Source organism: Gymnoscopelus braueri (genome assembly GCF_963280865.1).
Source record: "Gymnoscopelus braueri genome assembly, chromosome: 5".
In the NCBI taxonomy this organism is placed as follows: domain Eukaryota; kingdom Metazoa; phylum Chordata; class Actinopteri; order Myctophiformes; family Myctophidae; genus Gymnoscopelus; species Gymnoscopelus braueri.
In genome coordinates, this window is record NC_137606.1 from 37,328,504 (window position 1) to 37,352,120 (window position 23,617).

A 23,617-nucleotide genomic window follows, 5' to 3' on the forward strand; every position below is an offset into this window, starting at 1 on the left:
CCTGGAACATACAATTGCACTTGGTGCTCTTTTACCCGTTGTAATATTCAGTCTGTATAGTATACTCATTCCACTCTGACCCTGCTTTTGAGGTAGAAACACCAGAATGACTAAAGAACAATGACAGGCTTTGATACAAATAGTGTAATTCTTGACTGTTGAATACAATTACTTTATGTATAATTGCTCAGAGCACAAGATAGATTTACCAGTATGCAGGCAGGTTAATTAACTATCCTTTAAGTTACACGCCTACCTAACATTGATAAAACGAAAAGAAACAGACACATCTCAAAAGATATTAACTTAAAAAACAAGCTTTTACTCAGAATTCCATAATCATTACAATCAAATGAGCAATATCCACCCTCGATAGACAATAGACAACTTTAATCTTATTTACAGCAATTACTTAAGATCTACAGTAGTTTTAAAGAGGATTAAATAACATGAGTTACTAAGCAACAACTGAGTTAGATTGTATTCTTCATTGGATAGAATTCAGCCAGAATGCTATGGCAGACTGGATGAAGTTGGAATAGAATGCTCCAGCTGAACATGTGGCTATTGGTGAGTGCTTATTATGCACCATACAGTTAACATACAGACTAACTCAAACTATTTTATGTCAGCAATACACAGTAATTCAAAAATGAAGATGACTCTCAGTTGCTTCAGTACAACAACTCTGTGAACGTTTCTGATCAGACAGGTGGTTGCCAGTGTCCTACAGCTCAGGAAGTTAAAGTTACCGTAATTGTGTCATGACCTCACATCAGCAAGTGATAAAATCTTATTCCAATAAACAGCATGATGACATCACCAGCACATCCGTCTAGAGTAGCTACAGCAGAAACATCCCGTTGAGAGAACTAACAAACTCGGTTGTTCTTTAGTAAGAAATGACATATAATTAAAATGTTTTATTACAGTTTGCGTTTCAATTAAAATAAAATGTACAGTTCTGTAGTTACAGCATATAAACAACAATTTTCTTCTCTCAAAAGTAAAAGTGCACTTGCAGTCGACCAAATGTCACACGATTAAGCAAACAAAAAACAAAAAAATGAAACCAAGCCTTTCTGACCACCGTCTCTTTATCCGCCACATACCACCCTCCTGCTTGTCCAATTCTCCATCTTTCTCCTCCAAGTGGACAGTCTCATTTAAGAGATTAAGCCCTATACAGTATACTGTATTTTGTCATTCGACAAAAAGTGAAAACAGCAACTCTACAAGCTCATAACACGTATGACTTGTAGATCTGCTATTTCTGAAAATATTTGCTCATAATGACATGTCCAAAATGGGACGCCAGGCTGAAAGTGGTTAACCCTGGCAAGTGAGGTGTTAGTGTAAGTGGACATATGCCAGTGCTGGAGTGTTGGTGAGAGTGCACGTCTGCAGAAGAAGACGGGAGAGGAGGACAGGCAGGCAGCCTTGTGTGGAACTCTCAAACCGCTGTGAGAAGATCTCAGCAGCTGTGACTGAAGCAGCAAAACGTAATTTATATTTCATCACACGACAGTGTTGCTTTACCGACAAGAGCTGATGGAGGATGGAGACATATTTTAGCTCAGTGGTTTTCAACCTTTTTTAAATTTCAAGGACCCCCAGTTTGATATGCATTAGGCCACGGATCCCTATTTGATACACATTTCTATCTCTAACACCCCAATCTACACGGTGAAAATCCTTCGCGTTTAATTAAACTCTGAGAATGTACAAATGAAGACTCCAATTTGTACACTCTCGAAGTTACAAACCCGTACGGGTCGGTCCGCGGACCTCACGTTGATAACCAGCGTTTTAGCTCGCAACCTCATTCTCCTTCAACTAACCCCACAAAATATGTGTGATAGTGATACATGGGAGGAGGAAACCATCTTACTGTTGAACACCCCCACCCCTTTCCCCTCAACAACCTCAACCACACGGAGCAACGGTTCCGGTTCTGTGCGGCGTTGCAGAGGCATGGCAGTTTCATTGAGAAAGGGTGGAGAAACCAAAATGTCAAATCAAAAACTGGAAGTGTAATTGAACCCAAAAAACATGGGTTTGAGTGGTTATGAATGTTTGCCATGATTCACCAGCGAGGTGACTGAAGCAAAACTAAACTGCGGTTTCCTGTGACCTTTCTCGTTAAGTGCACGCAGAGCGGCGTTTGGAGGAAAAATGAGGAAGGGGAAGAGCAGTGATTCAGCAGTGGTTCTCAAAGTGGGGTCCTGGGACCCCCCACAGGACCTTGAGGGGGTTCCAGGGGTAAAAATGTGTTAATATAGTGTCTTTTATACTTCCGCTATTCGAAGATGGCTGATGTATAAGCTCACAACGCATCACGATGCGTCGTGAGCTTGTAGATTTGGCTATTTTCGCAAAATTGTGAAAAGTCGTAACAATTTTTATGGGGTCCCAGGCACAAAATATATCAATATATAACTGGCCAAATACATATCAATTTGGGGGTCCCTGACAGAGAACCACTGTTATAGAGGAGGAAGGGCACAGCCGGGAGAGAGAGAGACAGAGAAAGAGAGAGAGGCAGAGAAAGTGGTTGGCTTTTACAAAGACAGATAACCCTCTGTTAACCTTCCACTGTGATTGTGCCAGACACACAAGAACATTAACATGGCCCAGAGCAAGCAAGGAAATCAGATAAATGCAAAGCACTGCCCTTGTGGCCTTTGGAGTAAAACTAAAGAGCTAAAGCCTGAGTTATACTAAGTTGCGTGCCGGTGTCGCACACTGAAAATAGCAGATCTACGAAGTTCAAAGTGCCCAACTGTGAGCTTGTAGATCTGCTATTTCCGGTGCGCAAACAAGTGTAAATCAGGTGTAACATTTCTTGCGTCTTTGTGCTTTCAACATGACCCGCAGACTGTGTGTGTGTGTGTGTGTGTGTGTGTGTGTGTGTGTGTGTGTGTGTGTGTGTGTGTGTGTGTGTGTGTGTGTGTGTGTGTGTGTGTGTGTGTGTGTGTGTGTGTGTGTGTGTGTGTGTGTGTGTGAGTGAGAGAGTATTGGTTGGACCAGTTCCCTTTGGAGACATCAACAGTGGTAACTGGGAATAGAATACATCCATGATGTCAAATATATTACTAAGGCCCACATTCTAACATGATGATAGTGCTTTTCAACAGTATATCATACACTGAGTCAGATTGAATAAAGGCCCAGGGTCAATATTTGGGCTTATATGATTGAACAGACCTGATCTACGCTGTAAAACACACCCATTTATATCAGGCCTGAAGAAATTATTGGACAACAACGGTGTATGTTTTTTGAATACATCTACAACAGTATCAAACCAAAGTCCTCAACAGATTAGCATAAGAAAGGAACAAATAATCTATTGAGATGGTTAGACGGAAGATGCATTTGGTCTTCATCTGGTTATCACATTATTAATGAAAAGCCTAATTTACAAGGAGTACCGCCGTTCAGTGCAAATAAGGGTCCAGAATAATATCAGTCAATAATAATAAAAATGCTAAATACCCTCAATGAATGTTAATTGTCTAAGTGTTGGCCAATCCAATAATTAAACCCTACCAGGCTAGTTTTACACGATCAATAGATGCAAAAAAAGAAAATAAAAGAAAAAGAAAACAAACAAACAAAAAAAGAATCATGATATTCAGTCACAGACCGTGTGTTGTGAAGCCATCTATGAGCATGTGTTATTAAAAACCAGAATAAACAATACAAAGAACAGTAGGGCAGCCCATACATACAGTAAAACCCTCAACACTTCCTGGGTCTGGTGAGGAATAATGGAGCAACATTTCTGTCTTCCACCACGTCTCCGAGGGGGCTTTCACCTCCCCAGGCAGGAAATATTGATTCTTACCAGAGGTCAGGGGTGAGGGCTTTGAGCGACCGCTGGTCCAGGTGATCTGAGGTGTGTGTGAGGCTGAAGAGAAACAGGTTCCTACACACCAAACACACCACCTGGAGCTGACATGTGGGAGGAGAGAAGAGCAGATGAGGAAAATCAAAACCCTGTCACTGACAATAACATTTTTCTATTTTATTTATTCATTAAAAAAACAGTTGAATACAAAAGTAATTGGAAAAACACAGCCTCCTCCTCCTCACGCATTAGAAGGACAATTTCTAGTCTAACATAGTTAAATTGGGAGTTTGAAGTTCAATGGGTTTATAGAATTTAGGAGGGTGGCATGTCTGAAAAAGGAATATCAAATATCAAAATATTGAATCAAGCAACTTAAAAACTGTCTGGGGTGTACACAAAAGCAAGAGTAGACGTGAAAATGACCCCAGAAATGTTTTAAAGTTACATTTTCCTTTAATAATAAAAATAATGATAAAAATCATCCTCATCATGTCAAAAGCCTGTACTATGAGGCCAGTTCAACCCCGGATATCCTTTCGCTATTTGCCTTCTCCAACCCTAACAACTGCAATCACACTGTTAAGCAGTCACACGAAGGGGCTACAGTTTGACAAACATGAACAAAACTACTGGCAGCAGAGCAGCATATTTCACGGACAAAGAGCAAGCTATAATATTTGACAAATATGAACAATTCAAATCCAGGCTAAAAGCAACAGAGTTGTCAAATGCATGAAGGACAGATGGCAACAAAACACAGACTGTGTGAATGTGTAAATTCATAGGTTTTATAATAGCACTGCTCCATCATTAGGGCACGAGTAGATCCCAATTATAGTTGTGAAATGTGTATTAACCACATCAACCACACTAACCCTGGTGTCCTATTTTGGGAGAAAAAAATTATAATCAAATTTGATTTGCTATTTGTTGTACAATGAAGTATACTGGGCTAGTGAATGTGTTGCTTAAATGTATTTTTATGCTGTGTATCAGAATTTTAACCATATTCCTTCAGCTGTAACTCTGACGGTGTAAAACAGTAAACATGAAATGTTAAAAGATAATTTAAAAGGGCTAAGAGGAAGGCTTACTTTCACATCTTACAATTACAACGAGGCATTAGTGTTTCAGTTAAACTGGAAGTTACCTTCACTAATCCCAAAATCTGCTACGTAGTACAGGCCTTAGGAGTATGAGAGCACATGGATAATATCCTGATATGATGTCAAAGTTGGTGGCTGACATCAAAACGACACTGACCTGTAGGGGATGTCCTGTGAGCATGGGCCTGGATGAGGGGGTTGAGGTGAGGGCAGCGCCCCGACCCCTAGCAGTTACACTGCTGTTTATTCTGCGTTGTCGTTCCTCTCGGCTGTCTCAGCTGCCGCAAGGAAGCGTCGCCGTACTGGATGCCTGATCCCATCCTCTCTGGGTCTAATTCACCTTTGACACCAGCAGGGTAATGATGTCAGTCAGAGGAGGCATAGGAATACAGACAGTATAAACAGACAAGTTGAAGGTAATGCTGACAGGGTACACACACACACACACACACACACACACACACACACACACACACACACACACACACACACACACACACACACACACACACACACACACACACACACACACACACACACACACACACACACACACACACACACACACACACACACACACACACACACACACAGTTTTGCATTCATCATTAGTTTGTATTTCATTTTGACTTTTTTATGTTTTCAATCTGTTTAGTTTTAATTATTATGTTTTAAATAAAATACAATATAGCGTATTCATCAGAGGCAAGATTTAGAAAGTATTGTTAATAAACACAAAACATCATATCATTAAAAACGAATATTCTCACTTAAAACTGGCAAATGTAACTAAAATGGTCGATTTCATATCATATATTCATATTAACTATTGACACACAAACACAGTGTCAATACTGAAACTAGGTCACGGAATGCACCCAAAATCAACAGTCATACCGGAACACCTAACCGACACTGACACACCTCATGAACCAACAGAGCGAGGAAAGTGTACCTGACTCTATCTTATTGAGGATGGTGCGGGCGCACTTCAGGAAACCCTCCTCCACGTTCTCTCCTGTCAGAGCGCTGGTCTCCAGAAACATCAGCTCTACATTAGATGAGGGAGGTTTGGATGGAGGTTTAGACCAGGACGAATGCAGTTTGATGAAGTTTAAGCCATTAAAACCGGGACTAGGACTCTCCAAAATCGGGATCGGCAATGAGCCCAAAAATGTGTCCTGTGATTAAATGTAGTTACCATTCTCCTGAGCAAAGCGTGAAGCCTCCAGGAACGTCACCTCTCTGTCTGCATCCAGGTCCTTCTTGTTGCCACAGAGGATAATGACGATGTTGGGGCTGGCCAGTGTCCGTGCGTCTGTCAGCCAGTTGGTCAGGGCATTGTATGTCTCCCGGCTATGTGACAACAAGATGGGACAGAAGGACACACAGTGGGGCAACGTGGTTGCACTTCTTTAACTTCAGTGCAGTGTACAAAATAGAAATAAAGTCCAACGTTATAATAAAATGTATTGTTTGCTTAAAGACCAATATTAAATCTATAGCATTGTACATAAGGAAAAATAAGTTACGCTTGGCTTGGGGGCATATCACGGAATAAAATAAATAAAAAACCCAAATCACTATTTCCCGTTTTATTTTCATCCAGAAATCAAATTCCACAAAACTAGGTCAAGTGTGTACACAACAGAGAGCTGATTTAACACTCGTGAGCAGACGGTCATAACAGAGAAAGTTTCAAGAGAACTTGTTTTGGTGGTGAGGTCACCGGTCGCCATGGTGACGGCCCGCCGGTGTCCATGACAACGCGAGGCCAGTGAGGTGAAGGGAAGGGTGTGGGTCTGCAGGATAATATCCCACAGCTGCACTCAAGACAACGCTAAAAGATGAGGTCAACATCATTCTCTCCAACTCTCTCCATACCAGTAATTCAGCGTTGATGAAGGTCTCTCGTCCCTTTTTCCTCCTCTCTCTCTCTCTCTCTCTCTCTCCCCTTTTGTCTAATACAATGATGGGGTCAGCTATTTTCTAAAGATTGTGAAATTGTGAATAATCACCACAATTCATACGGGGGTCCCTGAGACCAAATCTTTTTAACAGCGGGGTCCGCAACTAAATACATTTGGAGACATGAAAATGTTTGAGAATCACTAGAAGGATGAGGTCAACATCTTTCTCTCCTACTTTCACAATGTACCTCTCAGTTATTCAGCTTTGATGAATGTCTCTCCTTCCTTTCTCCTCTCTATCCCTCACCCGGTTTGTCCATCTTTCCTCCTCTGTATCTCCATGTTCCTTCCATGCACCCCCCCCCCCCCCATCTTCTCTTATTTGACACTTTCTCTAATGCACTTTCACTTTCCAGACTGCCGCCGTCTGCAGACGCCGCTATATCACAGCTATATTCTCTCCTCCATCTGAACATACACACCATCTCACATATGCACACTGTGTTACACACCTGTCACTCTGCATTAGAGCACTCACTCCATCTTGATTATGCCAGCGCTCTAAGGAAAACGCAGCCTTATCAAATAAGACGGTGTGGTTTTGCGACTCTGTCACATCGTGCCACCGTCTCTGCCTCAGCAGCACAGTAACTCGCACGGTATGTGTGGAGGTGACATCGACGTGCTAAAGCTCTATTAGGCCGCACGGGGTTGTTGACAGCAGTGTGAATGATGGTATTAGAAAACTATCAGAGCAGTGGTTCTCTAATAAAGTGGGGTCTGGGGACCGGTGACCACCCCAGGGGTCCTTGAGGGGGTTCCAAAGGGTCCCCAGCAAAATGAGGAACAGTTTAACCATTTAAGCACTATTTTAAACATAATCAAAAAAGCGACAATATCTGAGCCACAAGCTCATGACGCATCGCATCACAACGTGTTGTGCGCTTGTAGTTCTGCTATTTTTTGAAAAGTTTCAATAGGAACACCAGGTTCAAACTAAGTGGTTGATTTCACTGTTATTCGGGGCGCTCGGGCGGCACAGAGGTAAAGTAGCTGCCCATCTGTCGGGGGGTTTCGTCATATCGCGTACGCACTGGCCTACAAGTGGGCGTGCCTTCAGATCAGGAAGCAGGCCGCGCTTTACCCAATCAAAAAGTAGTGGGCGGGATTACGTGTCCGCCGGTCCTTCCCTACTAGAAACAAACCGAAACTCATTTAACAATAGCGTCCTCGGAGCAGACAAAACCACGGAAAGATATTCACATTTTAACTTGCTCTTTCATCATAGAAACAAGTGGGCTTATAACCAAAACGATCCATGTTCTCTGGGAGCAGTGGTGTTAAGTGTTCCGTGTAGAAATATTGTTAGTGGGAATGAAAACATAGTCGCACCACCGGAAGTGAAAGGCTGAAGGCAGACCAAAACCCCGGTTTCCTTGCGCACGCGTGCTACGTCGACTTCCTCCCAGAGCCAAGTGAGATAGTCAAAAACAGCAGAGGGCGCTGTTTTTCCTTTTCATTTGGCGATGGGTTCCCAGATTGACACGAACACAACTGGCCCATGTTCAGGGGATGGAACACCACCAAGGTTCCACCACTTAAAGGAGAATTCCAGTCATTTTAGATGTTTGCTTTGATGTGTCGCTAATAGGGGTGTGCCGATACACTAATTTCACGAAACGATACGATACGGTATTGGGCACACAACTTCGATACGATTTCGATACGATACGATACGCACTTTTTTATTATGAAAATATATGGGGGAGAAAAAAAGCAAATGCAAACAAATATTTCTGTTTTTGCATTAGGCCTATTCAGACGTGCAAACTTGTAGCTTTTCAGCTTCCACTAGCCGTTTTGAATCCAAATAGGGCAATAGTGTGACACCTGACCCGAAAAAAAAAAACATGTTGTCACCCTTTTCACCTCGGGCTGTTTGCATGCCTGATTATTACTATTGTAAAAAAAAAATAATAATAATTAAAACGATATTTTTTCCCCCCAAAACGATACATATCGTCACGAAAACGTATCGCAATATATCGCGGGACGATATATCGGCACAACCCTAGTCGCTAATCACTAAATTTTTCCAGAGAAGCCCCTGTTGTCCATTGTGGAGACCCCTTCCACTGGAGTAATGCGGATAAACAAAAATCGCCTATTTTAGCAGCTCCAATGTTTTTTTTCCCACTAATCCTCATTATGCAGTGTACTGACACTCAAACATGCACTGAATGTCCCTTATGAGCTGCCGTTCATGCAGAACGACATGGAGCTGGTTGCTTGTTTCTCTCACAGAATCTGGCAACACCGAGGACTAGTCCTATATACTTTGTTATATGACAAATAGTGACACAGGCTCATGTGCTACATTTTAAGTTTGTAGATCGGGGGGGGGGGGGGGGGGGGGGGGTCTATTTTTTTCCTATAAACAAACAAATGTAATTTACTAGAAGATTTGGAAGCATGTGACACATGTCCACTCTTGTCCCCTAGAAGAGAGTATGATTGTGTCACGAGTATTGAAGTACATACATTCATACAGTAATCAATTCTAATTCTCCGTCTGCTTTTACAATAAGATGTTACGTGGCATTTCTGTTCATACCTTGTGATGTCGTAGACGAGCAGCGCCCCGGCGGCCCCTCGATAATAACTGCGCGTCACAGACCTGAGGAGGAAGAACAGACCATTTCGTTAAGCCTAATTTAGACGCAGTACAACGATGTTGCTTGCCAAAAAGAGCTGATCTACAAGCTAACAAACCAGTCTCAGTTAGCTTACAGATGTGCTCTCTTTGATAAGCGACACAGTCATGCGATGGAGTACACATTAACCACTTTAACCCTGGCGGCCCTATTTTGGGCATGTCATTATACAGTTAGGTGAAAATGTCCACTATGTACAAACATTTCCCCCCAAAAAAGGAGTAGTTCACCCAAGAAATGACTTTATTTCTATCGTTTACCCACCCGATGGTGTCTTTGAGTCACAGAGAATTTTCGTTTGTTAAACATTCCTTAATGGTGAATGAAGAATCCCAAATGAATGGAATTAATCAGAGACCTGATTTAACAACAGCAAAACTATGTAAAAAAACCCGGTCCATTAAGTCCAAAACACAGCTCACGTGGGGCTTCAAATGTTTTCTACCATAATCCGTTCAGTAATCCGTTCAGTGCCTTCCCAAAATATGACCATATGACCAGTAAATACACTTTCGGGCAAAACCGGCTCATGCACAAAATATGCACGCGCCTGGGAGCTCCCGCGCATGTGAATGAGCTCCGGTTGAACCCCACGGGCACGTGACATACACGTTCTTCTTCTGTGGTGATATTTTGGAAACTTATTCAGTGGACTTTGGCAGAAGAGAATCTAAATGATAATATGAGCGGTGTCTTGGACTTTATGGACACATTTTTTATATAGTTTTGCTATTGTTAAATCAGGTAGGTTTCTGATTAATTCCATTCAACAAGTTTTTTCTTCATTTTTGTATTCATTCACCGTAAAGGAATGCTTTACAAACCACAATTCTCCATGACTCAAAGACACCACCTGGTAGGTAAACAATAGAAATAAAGTAATTTCTTGGGTGAACTTGAAGTACTCCTTTAAACTTTACAATGTATTGACAACACTGCAAGACCAACCCCCAGTTGCATGGCTTTCCACACGAGAGATGTGAACTACCTGAATCGCTCTTGTCCTGCTGTGTCCCAGATCTGCAGTTTGACCGTCTTGCCGCCAACGTTGACCACCCTGGAACCAAACTCTACTCCTATAGTGTGGTTGGAGTCTTGCTTGACTGCAGCAGGTGGGAAGGACAGAGGGAGAACATTGGACAAGTTACTCACGCCTAGTCGTTGACAAAACTCTAACCTTCTGATACTCGGTTTGATCCTTCTAGCGGAAATCGAAAATGATATGGGTCGTTTGTGGGGGGACTGAGAACTTACACAAAAACCTTGGCTGTGGGAGTTCGATGTAAAGTCATATTGTAAAACCCTACAAAACAAATGGTGTGCATTGCCACTTTCCATCGCTTTCAAGTCAGCTCCCAGAGACAGAGCTGTGATCTATAATGTGTTGGTGTGTTGTGCTTGTTTTAAAGACATGAGCAGTTATCTTCAAACAGCTCATATCCATATCAGAGGACTGGAGGGAGTCCCTGAGAGATTAACACCGGCCAACACCACCCCTCTCTCCCTCTCTCCACTGACAGCACTGGAACTTGACAAGTCTTTTCACTAACAAGCCTCTCTGTGCGAGTGTGCATGCACACATATGTGATTTAGTTGGCATTAGATTAAAAATACTAATCACCAAAGCTAAATCTATGAAATCTAGATTAAAACTGTGCTCCAAATTCTGGCAAATATTGCAATTTAATGTGTACTGCAAAACATGCGAGCACAGTTTTTGCAACATCATTTTGTCACATTTAATGCTCGTGGTTAGTATCTGCGCAGTTTCAATCAAATGAAAGACTTCTTTGTGGTAGGCCTGAGATTCTCCACTGTAGCAGGATAATTGTAAAAAAAATCATACTTCATTCTATAACATTTTTTCTTTCCTTTCCCTTTAATCGCACAATGTACGATTTCGAAATGTTTACAATTTCATGTTTAGCCCAAATACTGTTCCTACCACTTATTCTATTCATCTATTCAGTACAAAATGACTGGGTTGGTTTTAGTGTTCAGTTAAAGAACCACGGCCTTGGCCAAAAGTAGTGGCACCCAAGAGCTAAAACGAAACCAAACCAAACCAAACCACACAGAGTATCTTTGAGTGCTGGCGAGTCTCTCTCTTATATTGCACAGAGAAAACTGTACCACTGGTAGTCTTCAATGTACTGTTTCCAAACTGTGCTGTCCTGCAGTTCAATTGCTTCAATCCATCCAGGTGGGGTTTCACTTCTCCATCAGATTTGCCCCGACAATTTAGAACTGCACACAGTACTGCTTACACAATGGCCAACTGTTAATGTCAGCCGTCTACAATATATTTCTGACTGATTTTCTCATAATGTTTATGAATACAATTTGCCCGGAGGAACCTGCTGTAAAGCACGCTGACATTAGAGGAAGTGCCAGTTTTACGGCTTAACTTCTAGCATGATTGACACAGCGGACTAAAATAAGTCCACACACTGTGTGTCAGCTCCCAGGAGAATACTTTATTAAAGACTATGACAATGTTTGGACCGCAACAGGGTCTTCATCAGGTCAGACCTAATGAAGGTCGAAACGTTGTCACAGTCTTTAATAAAGTATTCTCCTGGGAGCTGACACATAGTTTGCGGACTTCTTTTTCTTCTCTCAGTGTATTGTTGTCCAGCACCTGCTATTTTTACTTTTTTACTTCCCTTTGGACTCTATGACACAGCATTAAACATCATTAATGCTGTAATTAATTATTAGATATTAGACAGACTATAAAAACTCTGAGAAGAATCCCAACATAGAAACGTCAGGTTTCCATCAATTGGTTAGAGCATGTGAGCAGAAATTGATATATATATGAAATATTTCCACTGTGTCCTGGGACACAAGACATGTAAAGACATGTTCTATATAGCCAGTCACTACTTAAAAAGGTAAAAGTAATATTCTTTGTATTAAAAAAAGAGAAAAGTTAAAGCTCAATGATAGCTATTTATTTTAAGGCAACAAATCACTTATGCTACCTTAAAGAATCAACAACCAACCAAATACAATGCTGGCCTCATCTAAACTACAGTACGGTATATAAAGGTGGTATTGTTAAGGTTTTAATTTGATCAATTGCTATAATCGGTCCTGATTCTCGTTTGTGCACTTTATCTATATTCTCATTTGTTCTTTTTGATTATTTTGCAAGAAAAGAAAAACGATGAATTAAGATCAGAAACAACATTAGTTTATCATTATATTCTTTCTTCAGCAGTGATTTAAATAAGGAGGAGGACGTAGAGAGAGAGAGAGAGAGAGAGAGAGAGAAAGAGACAATTGCAAGAAAAGCAAAAACTGTAAATGTATGCTCGCTCGACAGATGTTTTGATAAATTGCTCGTATCACCACCCTTACTGGCAAGGGTTTTATTACGTGAAAACCTCTCATGTTATACTCTGCCCTGATCACACAGTGTGTGATACAACCTTATTTGCCACTATGGAAATCTCACGCCCATAAAATCTCATTTAAAACGGTTCCTGTTTAGAATATGGTTTTGGGAAGCGTCCCTGACAGCTCTGTGTGTAGTAGTTAGGGCTGACGGTTTTAGTTGACGATTAATCATCGTACAAATAATTGCACGTAACGATTTAATTGTGTTTTTGGCATTGGACATCGGAACAGCAATGTACTATGGCCAAAACTGGCTATGCGTTCAATGATTTTATACTTTAAGAAATGTTGAAAAGTAGCAAAAAAAACGAGGCACGATGCGAGCTTGTAGATCGGCTATTCTTTGCTATTTTTCAAAAGATGAATTTATACAGATGAATGGAAACGATGCTGATGATTATGCTAAATAATTGCGATAATCTCAAATAATTGCTATTATGTAATAATTGTGGTGCAATTAATAATAGTATGAGTATTATCATTATCATCATTATTATATTTTGATGAGTGGAAACTTACACTTGTTCTCAATGAACTGGTGGAGGAGACAGGATTTCCCCGTCCCAGCACTGCCGATCACAAGGAACTTGAACAGGAAGTCTGCAAAAGCAAAGAAGAGGGGTTCAGAATATAAACCATGCTATGCTCTGCCATCCTCAGGGACCAGGCCTTACATTTCCCTTTAATCCATTCTGAGCTACTACACTCACACTGTCCAAAACAATCCTTGAATAAGCCACCGAATCACTGAACCTTGCTTGTGAATAGGCCAGGGCAGTATGTCCGATTCTAATTTAACCGCTTGAGCCCTATTTATACTTCGTCGTACAATGGGTGTCATGGGGTGAACATAGCTGATGTACAAGCTCACAACCCGTCCCACCGTGATGCGTTGTTAGCTTGTAGATCAAATTATCTTTTTTCCTATACCTATAATGCTATTGATGCTCAAAAAAAGGGACGCCAGGTCGAAGTGGGCTCAGTTAGTACACTTGTTTGTGCCAAGTGATCAGAGCTGGGTGTGTGGGGACCCTTTGGGGAGTGGGGACAGAAAATGGAAAATCATTAGAATGACTCCATTACTGCAGCTTTCAGCTGAGTTCCATGTTCCATGTGCTATCTTGGGAGTCACAGGAATTCTTCAGCTGGTTGTACAGACATCATGTGTGAAGAGAGTGGCTTCTTAGTCTGGAGAATACAACCCACCCAACGCATATGACCCTGAGGTCAAAAGACATGAGTCCTCTTGACAACAAGCAGCACTATGGTCCAGTCCAAAGGCTGGCTTTGTGCGCAGTGACCAGAGAGGACAAGGGACATTTGCATGCGTAGGCAGGCAGGGCCATACTTACTGTAGATCCATGAGATATATAATAATAAACAATATGGGGATTGAGGACTGAGAGGTAGTGTGTGTGTGTGTGTGTGTGTGTGTGTGTGTGTGTGTGTGGTAAGCGAGTGAAAAACAACAACAGAGAACTAGTGCTTATGAATGAAACCTAGAGAGGTAAATAAAAAACAAAGCCTATATGATGTTATCCTCCTGATAACAAATGAAATCTCTTAAATTTGGGGTCAGTAACGTATGTAATAACCGTATCTAAAAAAACATTTTGAAACATTTCCACCTATAATGACATGCCAACTTTTATTTCTGAAAATAGCCAATCTACAAGCTCACAACACGTTACATCACGATGTGTTGTGGGCGTGTAGATTGGCTATATAGAAAAAAAGTGCTCCTCGGAGCACAGGTCTCCGCCAGGTCAGGTAGGTTATTGGGCCTCCTGGTGGCGCTGTAATGGGCCAATGTGAAAAGGGTGCCATTTATTCTTAGGTCGTTCACGGCAATCGGACACTGCATTCATGATTTGAGGCATTTTGTTCCAAAAATGTGTTTAGCTAAATTAGACCTGCTGGTGGCGCTATAACAGGCCAATGTGAAAAAGGGTGGCATTTCTTCCTTGGCCTAGTGTGAATGTGTTCATGATTTGAGGCATTTTGTTCAAAACGGATCAATCCTGCAAATTTTGGAAGCGAACCTTAGCCAATGAGGATGGAATATGGGAAATCGGACAGATCCGTGTTGATCACATGACTAGAGATACTGTGTACCGATTTGCATGACGTTTGGATAAAATCTGTAGGAGTAATGTAAAAAAATGGGTTTTGCACAAATCGGCCTCCAGGAGGCTCTATAACAGGCCCATGTGAAATATTTGAGGCAGAGGTTCTGAATTGGCATCCATGGAGTGTGTGTGCACAGTTTCGCAGCGACCGGGCCAACGGTGCCAGAGATTAGCTGCTAACACACAGACAGGACACACGGACGGACGGACGGACGGACGGAGGGTAAAACATACTCTCTCGCCATGCCTTTCGGCCTGGCGGAGACAATAAGCTATAATGACATGCCCAAAATAGGGACGCCAGGGTTTAAGTGGTTAAGCACTGGTACTGTAACCAGAACTGCTGGCCTGGTAAATGATTATACCAGGATTACTAGTAAGATTACTATCCAGGTAAACGCCCTATGGCTATGAATATTCAGCTTCACACAAGGTCAACAGAGCCGAGAGTCAAAGAGTCCCCAGAGGAAAGGAGAGGGGATGAAAATTGATCTTTTGTTCCTGTGACATTTAAACACATTATGCAAGTGCTCTTGAGCCACATTCCCTTCCTTGACCCAAACAAATTGTGTGCGTGCGTGTGTGTGCGTGTGGGTGTGTAAACATGGCTGTTTTCTCAAGTAACATAACCTTGAGATAAAATTCATACTCGGACAGAACTACCACAATAAGCACAGGATGTGCTCGGTCAGGAGTCCACTACCTTCACCTTATGTGACAGCAGCACAACTAACAGACTCTTACAGCTCTGTCTAAAAAGCTTGCCTCAGCTCATTTGAGAATAATCCCAGACATCACCCAAACACAACCATGCTGTCAGTGTCAATGTATCAAGACAGTGGAGGAGACAGGAAGGCAGTGCTGCCCTGCGCCATGCCAGCCTGTTTAGACTATATTGTTACCAGCCTCAACAGACAGTGAGGCTGCTATTGTTTTCACCTTTTCAATCTCAGTCTGTGTGTGTGTGGTGTTTATACCGTATATCTGTGGACAAATTTGGTCAACGCGATACCGTCACAACGGTGCAATATATACAGTCACAAAAAACATTGCAGGTTTGTATTTGGGATCCCAATAAAGGCCGGAGATGGGTGTGGTCCAAGCTGACCATAGCCTAGCTGATAAATTTCCCTTAGCATTCATTGCTACAACATGCTATCAAACTTCCAGCGGCCATTTCTCATTAACTGTAGTGCACCGCCAATTACAAAAGGGTCAACTATTTGTAAAGTACCCAATCCAAAACAAATGTGGTGATATAAATAACATGCTTCAAGATTATTCGATAAATCAAAACATTTATTGATAGAATAATCTGTTAAGAAAATCAATACTTGCAGCCCTAGATTTGAGGTATGACCCCAGTGCAGGTGCCCTGTGCATGATTTATTCTTCACACATGAGAACGTCACAGCTGGTGTGTTCTCACCGGAAGGTTTTCTCTAGTTTCTTTTTTTTACCCTTTTTCCACAGTAGCAGAGAACGGTTGTTAGCCCGACAGAGGACGGCGTGCTGTGGACCCATTTGGCCCGAGAACCACTGTGGCAAAGTAGCTTTTGACACCAACATTAAAGGATCTACACCATGAATTTAAAAATAATAATAATATTTAATATCATATTGTTTATGTCCCTCAAACGTTTTTCAAAAGGTTTGAGCCTAAATCAAGCCTCAGATATACTCATTCCAACTAACTTCTCTCTGGCTTATAAAGCACTTTCACCTGCAATACCACATTGTCCTGTTTGGCGCAGGGCGCTATTGAGCCAGTTTCTATGCATGTTATCTCCTGGTTCTGTGTGGAAAAAGTAAAAAAAAGAAAAAAAGAAGAAGAAAACGTTAAAATTCGTGATGTACTGTAGTCCCTTTAAACTCTTAAGGGATTAGTCACTGTCTGCCACACAAGTACACTGTCTCACAAAAACAACACTGTTGACTTCCTGTGATGAGACCTGAGAGACCATACACTTGTTGGGAGCAAAAATAAACATCTCAAATACCATCTAAGCTTACAACAAACACATCACTGCTGTTCCATCTGAGCTTACTACAAACACATCACTGCTGTTCCAGTACACAGTGACCTCTTGGTACACATGGGAAGATACATAGTCACAGTCGGTCGCCAAGGAGACAGATAGCATGGAGGCTAACACAATCAAAAAGCCAACTCATTTCCTTTCCTACTGGGTTGCCCGTCATTCAGATTAGTGATGCATCAATACCGGTGTCAGATATTGAATAAATACACAGACAAAAGAGTTGTGACAATGGACATACAGTACGTAATTTCCCTGGTGTTGAAATATTAAACCATACTTTTGCACTGAGGAAACTAAGTCCAACATGGACTGAAACATGACCTTTTGCACTCAATTGTGCACTGTACAACCGTGTAATGTATCAAATAGAAACATTTGAAAGAAATGTTTTATCCAGACTCTAGTCTAAATTCCTTCTTTGTTCTCTGTGTGTGTGTGTGTGTGTGTGTGTGTGTGTGTGTGTGTGTGTGTGTGTGTGTGTGTGTGTGTGTGTGTGTGTGTGTGTGTGTGTGTGTGTGTGTGTGTGTGTGTGTGTGTGTGTGTGTGTGTGTGTGAGAGAGAGTCCTCCCTTGCTGCATGTAACTTTCCTACTGGGTTGCCTGTCTTTCAGATTTGTGATGCACCAATACTGGGGTCAGATATTGACAAATTATCAGCGGTGGAAAGTAACTACAAGTACATGTACTCAAGTACTGTACTTACATTCAATTTTGAGGTATTTGTACTTTTTGTACTTGAGTATTTCATATTTCCAAAACTTTTACTTCTACTCCACTACATCTCAGAGGCAAATATTGTACTTTTACTCCACCACAATTATTTGAAAACTTTTTATTATTATTACAAAACATACAGTAACCACTATATACCCTATATACATTTAGGTATTTTAAAATAGCCGATCTACAAGCTCACAATGCGACTTGTAACAGAGTACTTCTACATTGTAGTATTGATACTTTTACTTAAGTTAAACATTTGAGTACTGTTTCCACCACTGCAATTTACACAAAGCTAAAAGGTGTGTGCTGTGTGAGAGTGAGAGAGAGAGAGAGAGAGAGAGAGAGAGAGAGAGAGAGAAAGAGGATATTGCCTAATTTCCCTAGTACTATTATAGCAAACTGCACATACAGTAGTGTCAAGTCACGTGGTTTGGCTCAGTCAGCCTTCAGCCTTGTTACACATAGAATGATGTCAACCGTGACATAATGAAGAAAAACAGGTTATACTATAAATAATCATTTTAGTCCAGTCACTCAAGGCTAAAGCTGGTCTAAGTCTACGTTGTTCTTCTTAAAGTATAGTTTAGTTTCTAAACTTTACAACCTAAAAAGGTAGCCTATCCTACTATTCTTCAAATCCAAACTAGGCCTGTCACAATTATTACATAATCGCAATTATTTTAGCTAATCGCAATACTTTTGCATAATTGTCATAATCGTTTCTGTGTTGATTCTTTTTTCATACATTTTCAAAAACAGTGTAAATAGCTGCAGATCTACAACACGCTTTCAACACATCGCATCGTGAGCTTGTAGATCTCCTAGAAGGCAGACAGAAATGTAATTTTATCTGTTCCAATGTTCCACGCCAAAATTAAATGAATTCAATTGGTAAACACAATCATTTGTATGGAATTTAATCGTCAAGTAAAATGTCATGATCGGGACAGCCCTAATCCAAACATGAATCACTCGCCATTTTTTTCTTCCAGGCAGACTCCATTTAGTATATAAACAAAAATGACTAGGCCTATGTGTCACCACCCATGACCCACTAGTAGATTGTGTGCACATGTAGTACAATGGAAACGGTTTCACTATACTGAAAACACTGTACCGAAAATGAAAGAATGACTGGTTTCTGTTAGAACAAGTTAAACTGCCCTCATGCTTCCTTATAATCCTTACTTACTCCTGTTGGCCCTCTAAAGAGAGAACTGAGTCCAAACCAATAGGGATATCATGCTAGCATTAGTGCCGGCACTGGCACTTAACAATAAATCCAGCATGCTAGCGTAATGTTTCATAGGGTTTCAGGATGGAGACATGAATAGTGTGTATATATATATGAGAGAGAGAGAGAGAGAGAGAGAGAGAGAGAGAGAGAGAGAGAGAGAGAGAGATGAAAGCAACATGACAAGCATGACAGCAACACAACTAACAGACTCTTACAGCTCTGTTTAGAGAGCTTGCCTCAGCTCATTTAATCCCAGACATCACCCAAACACAACCATGCTGTCAGTGTCAATGTATCAAGACAGTGGAGCAAGCAGGAAGGCAGTGCTGCCCTGCACCATGCCAGGCTGTTTAGACTATATTGTTACCAGCCTCAACAGACAGTGAGGCTGCTATTGTTTTCACCGTTTCAATCTCAGTCTGTGTGTGGTGTTTATACCGTATATCTGTGGACAACTTTTGGTCAACGCGATACCATCACAACATACAGTCACAAAACACTGCAGGGAACACTGCTTATAATCCTTACTCCTGTTGGCCTTCTAAAGAGAGAACGGAGTCCAAATCAATAGGGATATCACACTAGCATTAGTGCCGGCACTTAACAATAAATCCAGCATGCTAGCGTAATGTTTCATAGGGTTTCAGGATGGAGACATGAGTGTGTACGAGAGAGAGAGAGAAAGAAAGAAAGAAAGAAAGAAAGAGAGAGAGAGAGAGAGAGAGAGAGAGAGAGAGAGAGAGAGAGAGAGCCATGAAAGAAGGTGAAGGTGTGACATTTCAAAACAGCAGGGTCTTGAATATCCGTTCCATTGTCCTACTTTGTTCACTGATATCATTGTAGAGGGTGAAGATGTATGAACATATGTAGTTAAACAACCAAATGATCTTAATAGTCCAGCGGCCCACAACTACAGACAAGTGCAAGTCAACACCACATGCAGGCAACAGTTTTGTCACCGTGCATAGATAGATAGACCTTTATTAATCCCTGAGGGGAAATTCAGGTGTCATAGCAGCAACAGCAGTTAAGTGTGAAACACAGGATAGGTACAGATAGAGAGATAATACGACTTATATATGTATATAGACTTTTAGAGTCTGGCCCTAGCCCCTTTCGGAACCCTGTAGGCCTATACCAATTTTGTATTTGGGATGACGATACCGTCCATCAGACCAGACCACCGCACCAATGTAACTAGTCGCAACTCCTTGCAACAAAACCGTTTTAAGGCCAGTCCACACACCAATGCAACTCCTTGCAGGTAACTGCCATTGGGAATAATGGTTGCAAGTAGCTGCATGTTGCAAGGAGTTGCGTCGCAAATCATTGGTGTGGAGTCTGTGGACTGGCCTTGTCTGACCCTAGCCGTCTGCAATGGTCTGACTAAGTTACCATAAGTTATACTACCAGTAAATTGTATAATAATGTGCAATCTAGTGATTATATGCATGGATGTACATCCCCTATGAATGGATACAGTCAACAGTAGATGCAATGCATGCTGCTGAGTGACCACCACCACCATCACTGAGAAGTTAATGAGAAACTCAACACTGGGTGCTGCTCCCAGTACAACCAGTGACTTTCCTGATACAGGCCTAAAGCAGGTCACGTTAATTATCTACGAAACCAAAGGGTAATTTGTCAAAGAAAATCCAAAATGATTTCAATGAAAAGCATCATGAATGATGCAGTGTGTGTCACTCGTGTCGGATTCAATGTCATTTAGACACCATAATCTGGAGTAGTAGCTACTAATACCTCTCTGACATTTAATTATGATAAAGCAAGCAAACTAGGGTAATAACACGATATCTGATCTAAAGGTTTTACATGGCGACTCAAATGTTTAACTTAAGTAAAAGTGTCAATACCACAGTAAAAGGCGGAATTCAAAATGTACTTGAGTAAAAGGATTGGCATCAAAATGTACTCATTATGCAAAACGATCCATTTCAAGTTTTCAAATGAATACAAATCTTTTGAAAATAGCAGATCTACAAGCTCACAATGCGTGGCATCGTGACTGCATGTTTTGTAATAATAATCCAAATCTACAAAGTAACTAAAGTCAAATAATTGTAGTGGAGTAAAAGTACAATATTTGCTTCTGAGATGTAGTGGAGTAGAAGTAAAAGTATTGGACATTGGAAATACTCAGGTAAAGTACAAATACCTCAAAATTGAACTTAAATACAGTACTTTCCACCACTGGCGACAACAAACATGCCACCATCTGTTATCATAGCCCCTGTTGTTGATAAAAGATAAGCAGACATGAAGGAAGGTATCATGTTTATCAAACATACTGGGGGGAAACATGACACTTTAACAACAATGTGGCAGATGGAGAAGGTTCATTATTACCGCTACAAGTTTACAACGTCATTTAGCAGTGATGGAAGTACTCAGATTTTTTACTTAAGAAAAAGTATCAATACCGTATTGTAGAAATTAAAGTACAAAAAGTATTGGCATCAAAACATACTTAAAGTACCAAAAGTAAAAGTACTAAACTGTTTGAAAATGGCAGAGCTTGCAGATCTGCCATTTTCAAATAGCCTAAGTATAAATAGGGCTAAAGTGGTTAATATGTGTTTTATATTATATATAAATATATATAGTAACAATAGCAACTAAAGTTTTCAAATAATTGTAGTGGAGTAAAACTACAAATTTGCCTCTGAGATGTAGTGGAGTAGAAGTCAAAGTACTGAAAATTAGAAGTGCTCCAGTAAAGTAAAAGTACCTCAAATTGTACTTATAAGCACAGCACTTGAGTAAATGTACTTCGTTACTTTCCACCAGTGTCATTTAGCAAGTTGTAGCTAACATTAGCAGACCACAATAGCTAGCTAGAGAGCTAGTTAGCAGTAAATAACTGCTAGTGTAGACAGACAGCCTGTATAGTCGCTTGCCAAAAAAGCACAGATCTACAAGCTAACAATGCGTCGCACCGCGACGCATTGTTAGCGTGTAGATCTGTGCTTTTTTATGGCCAAGTATAAGCGACACCCTCGAGCGATGGAGTATAAATATGAATGTTGACAGATACACATACCGTATGTCTCAGACATGGCTCTCTCTCCCTCTCTCTCTCTCTCTCTCACTCTCTCTCTCTCTCTTATTATTGAAGGAGGTCTCAGTCAGCCGGCTTTGCTTTGATATTATTATTACTGTAATACTGTCCTTGTTGGTAATAGTTTATGTTATAGTTCTGCTGTTATTGTGAGGTTTGGCTGACTGACAAGCCTCTCAGTCTGTGGGATGTTTGTTTCCTCCGCACACACACACATACATACACACACGCACAACCCTTTTTGGTTTCCTCCTCTCTGTTGCCATATCGTGCGAGAGAAACAAGCAACGAGTATGAACAAAAGTATGTATGAACAAAACAAGCCCAAAAGAAGACTATAGGCTAAGGCTACATGCGAAAATAGCAGACCTATAAGCTCACAAGTTGTGAGCTTGTAGATCTGCTATTTTCAAAAGAACATCTTGGGAAAAAAGTGAAACCTTTTGAATATTTTTTTTAAATGTTTTAACAACGCTGCAACGCACATCTTTTGAAAATAGCAGATCTACAAGCTCACAACGTGTTGCATCATGATGCGTTGTGAGCTTGTAGATCTGCTATTTTCAAAAGAACATCTTGGCAAAAAGTGAAAACTTTTGAATATTTTCGAAAACATTTTAACAACACAAATCTGGTTCGAGGTGTCCCTGGCACACAATATTTTTAGATAAATAATAATAATAGTAATAAACTTTATTTGTATAGCACCTTTCATGACATCAAATGCAGCCCAAAGTGCTTTACATAACACAAAAGATCAACAAAAGAAAAATAACACAATATTAAACAAAAACAATACGATCAAAAGCATGATCAAGAACAAATTAAAAGGAGGCAAGATCAAAATTAAATTAATTAGGTGTGTGTCGTTTTTTGGTTTGTTCTGTGACGTGAAAAAAAGGGTGACATTTTATGCAATGACCTTTGAACTTTGCCATATGCTATTTAATTTTCCCCAATATATATATTTTTTAAACAATATAATAATTTGGGGGTCTTTGACATGAGAATGTTTAGAACCATTGGTTTAAACAATACTAGGAAACAAGCCCAAATAAGACGTTAGAAATAAGGCCAGAAAACCGCAAACCGCAACTATCAATATTTACAAGCAACTTTACAGAAAAACAAGCCCAAAGTCGCTTATAATAAGCAGACATGGCAACACTGTTCCTCCTCACTGTGCTTGGTCAAACCATGACGTCACCACGACGTGACGTCAACCACGTAAAGATGCTACTGAGAGTACCAGACCCAGACCCATAGAGAGAGACACTACGTCATTACACTAGATATAGGTGTGCCTAAAATAGAAGACTAGGCATATACAAAACATACATGAATAGCCTAATTAGGTATCATTATAGTGGTGTAAAGTAACTAAGTACATGTAGGCCTACTCAAGTACTGTACT

At 40.8% G+C, this 23,617-nt stretch overlaps 2 protein-coding genes across 2 annotated transcripts in view; one reads left to right on the plus strand and one right to left on the minus strand.

Annotated features, from left to right (window-relative positions):
* bmp16 (bone morphogenetic protein 16) overlaps window positions 1-23,617 on the plus strand; it is a 604,258-nt gene that overhangs the window by 189,141 nt on the left and 391,500 nt on the right. The gene's annotated exons all lie outside the window — the stretch shown is intronic.
* Window positions 302-22,420, minus strand: rab4b (RAB4B, member RAS oncogene family). Its single transcript, XM_080428835.1, has 8 exons — window positions 22,186-22,420; window positions 13,511-13,591; window positions 10,575-10,689; window positions 9,487-9,549; window positions 6,164-6,318; window positions 5,918-6,013; window positions 5,120-5,302; window positions 302-3,957 (listed from the first exon to the last, which is right to left on the minus strand). The coding sequence occupies exons 1-7, from the start codon at window positions 22,199-22,201 to the stop codon at window positions 5,187-5,189; spliced, it is 642 nt and encodes a 213-aa protein (XP_080284961.1). The 5' UTR covers window positions 22,202-22,420; the 3' UTR covers window positions 302-3,957; window positions 5,120-5,186.

What these genes read in the sequence shown, in the direction of transcription:
- rab4b (XM_080428835.1), bottom strand. An exon ending in CCAGTTCATTGAGAACAAGT is followed by an intron (nt 10,690 to 13,510) that starts GTAAGTTTCCAC and finishes CACCTGCTGCAG; the next exon opens with TCAAGCAAGACTCCAACCAC. An exon ending in ACGCTTTGCTCAGGAGAATG is followed by an intron (nt 6,014 to 6,163) that starts GTAACTACATTT and finishes CATCTAATGTAG; the next exon opens with AGCTGATGTTTCTGGAGACC.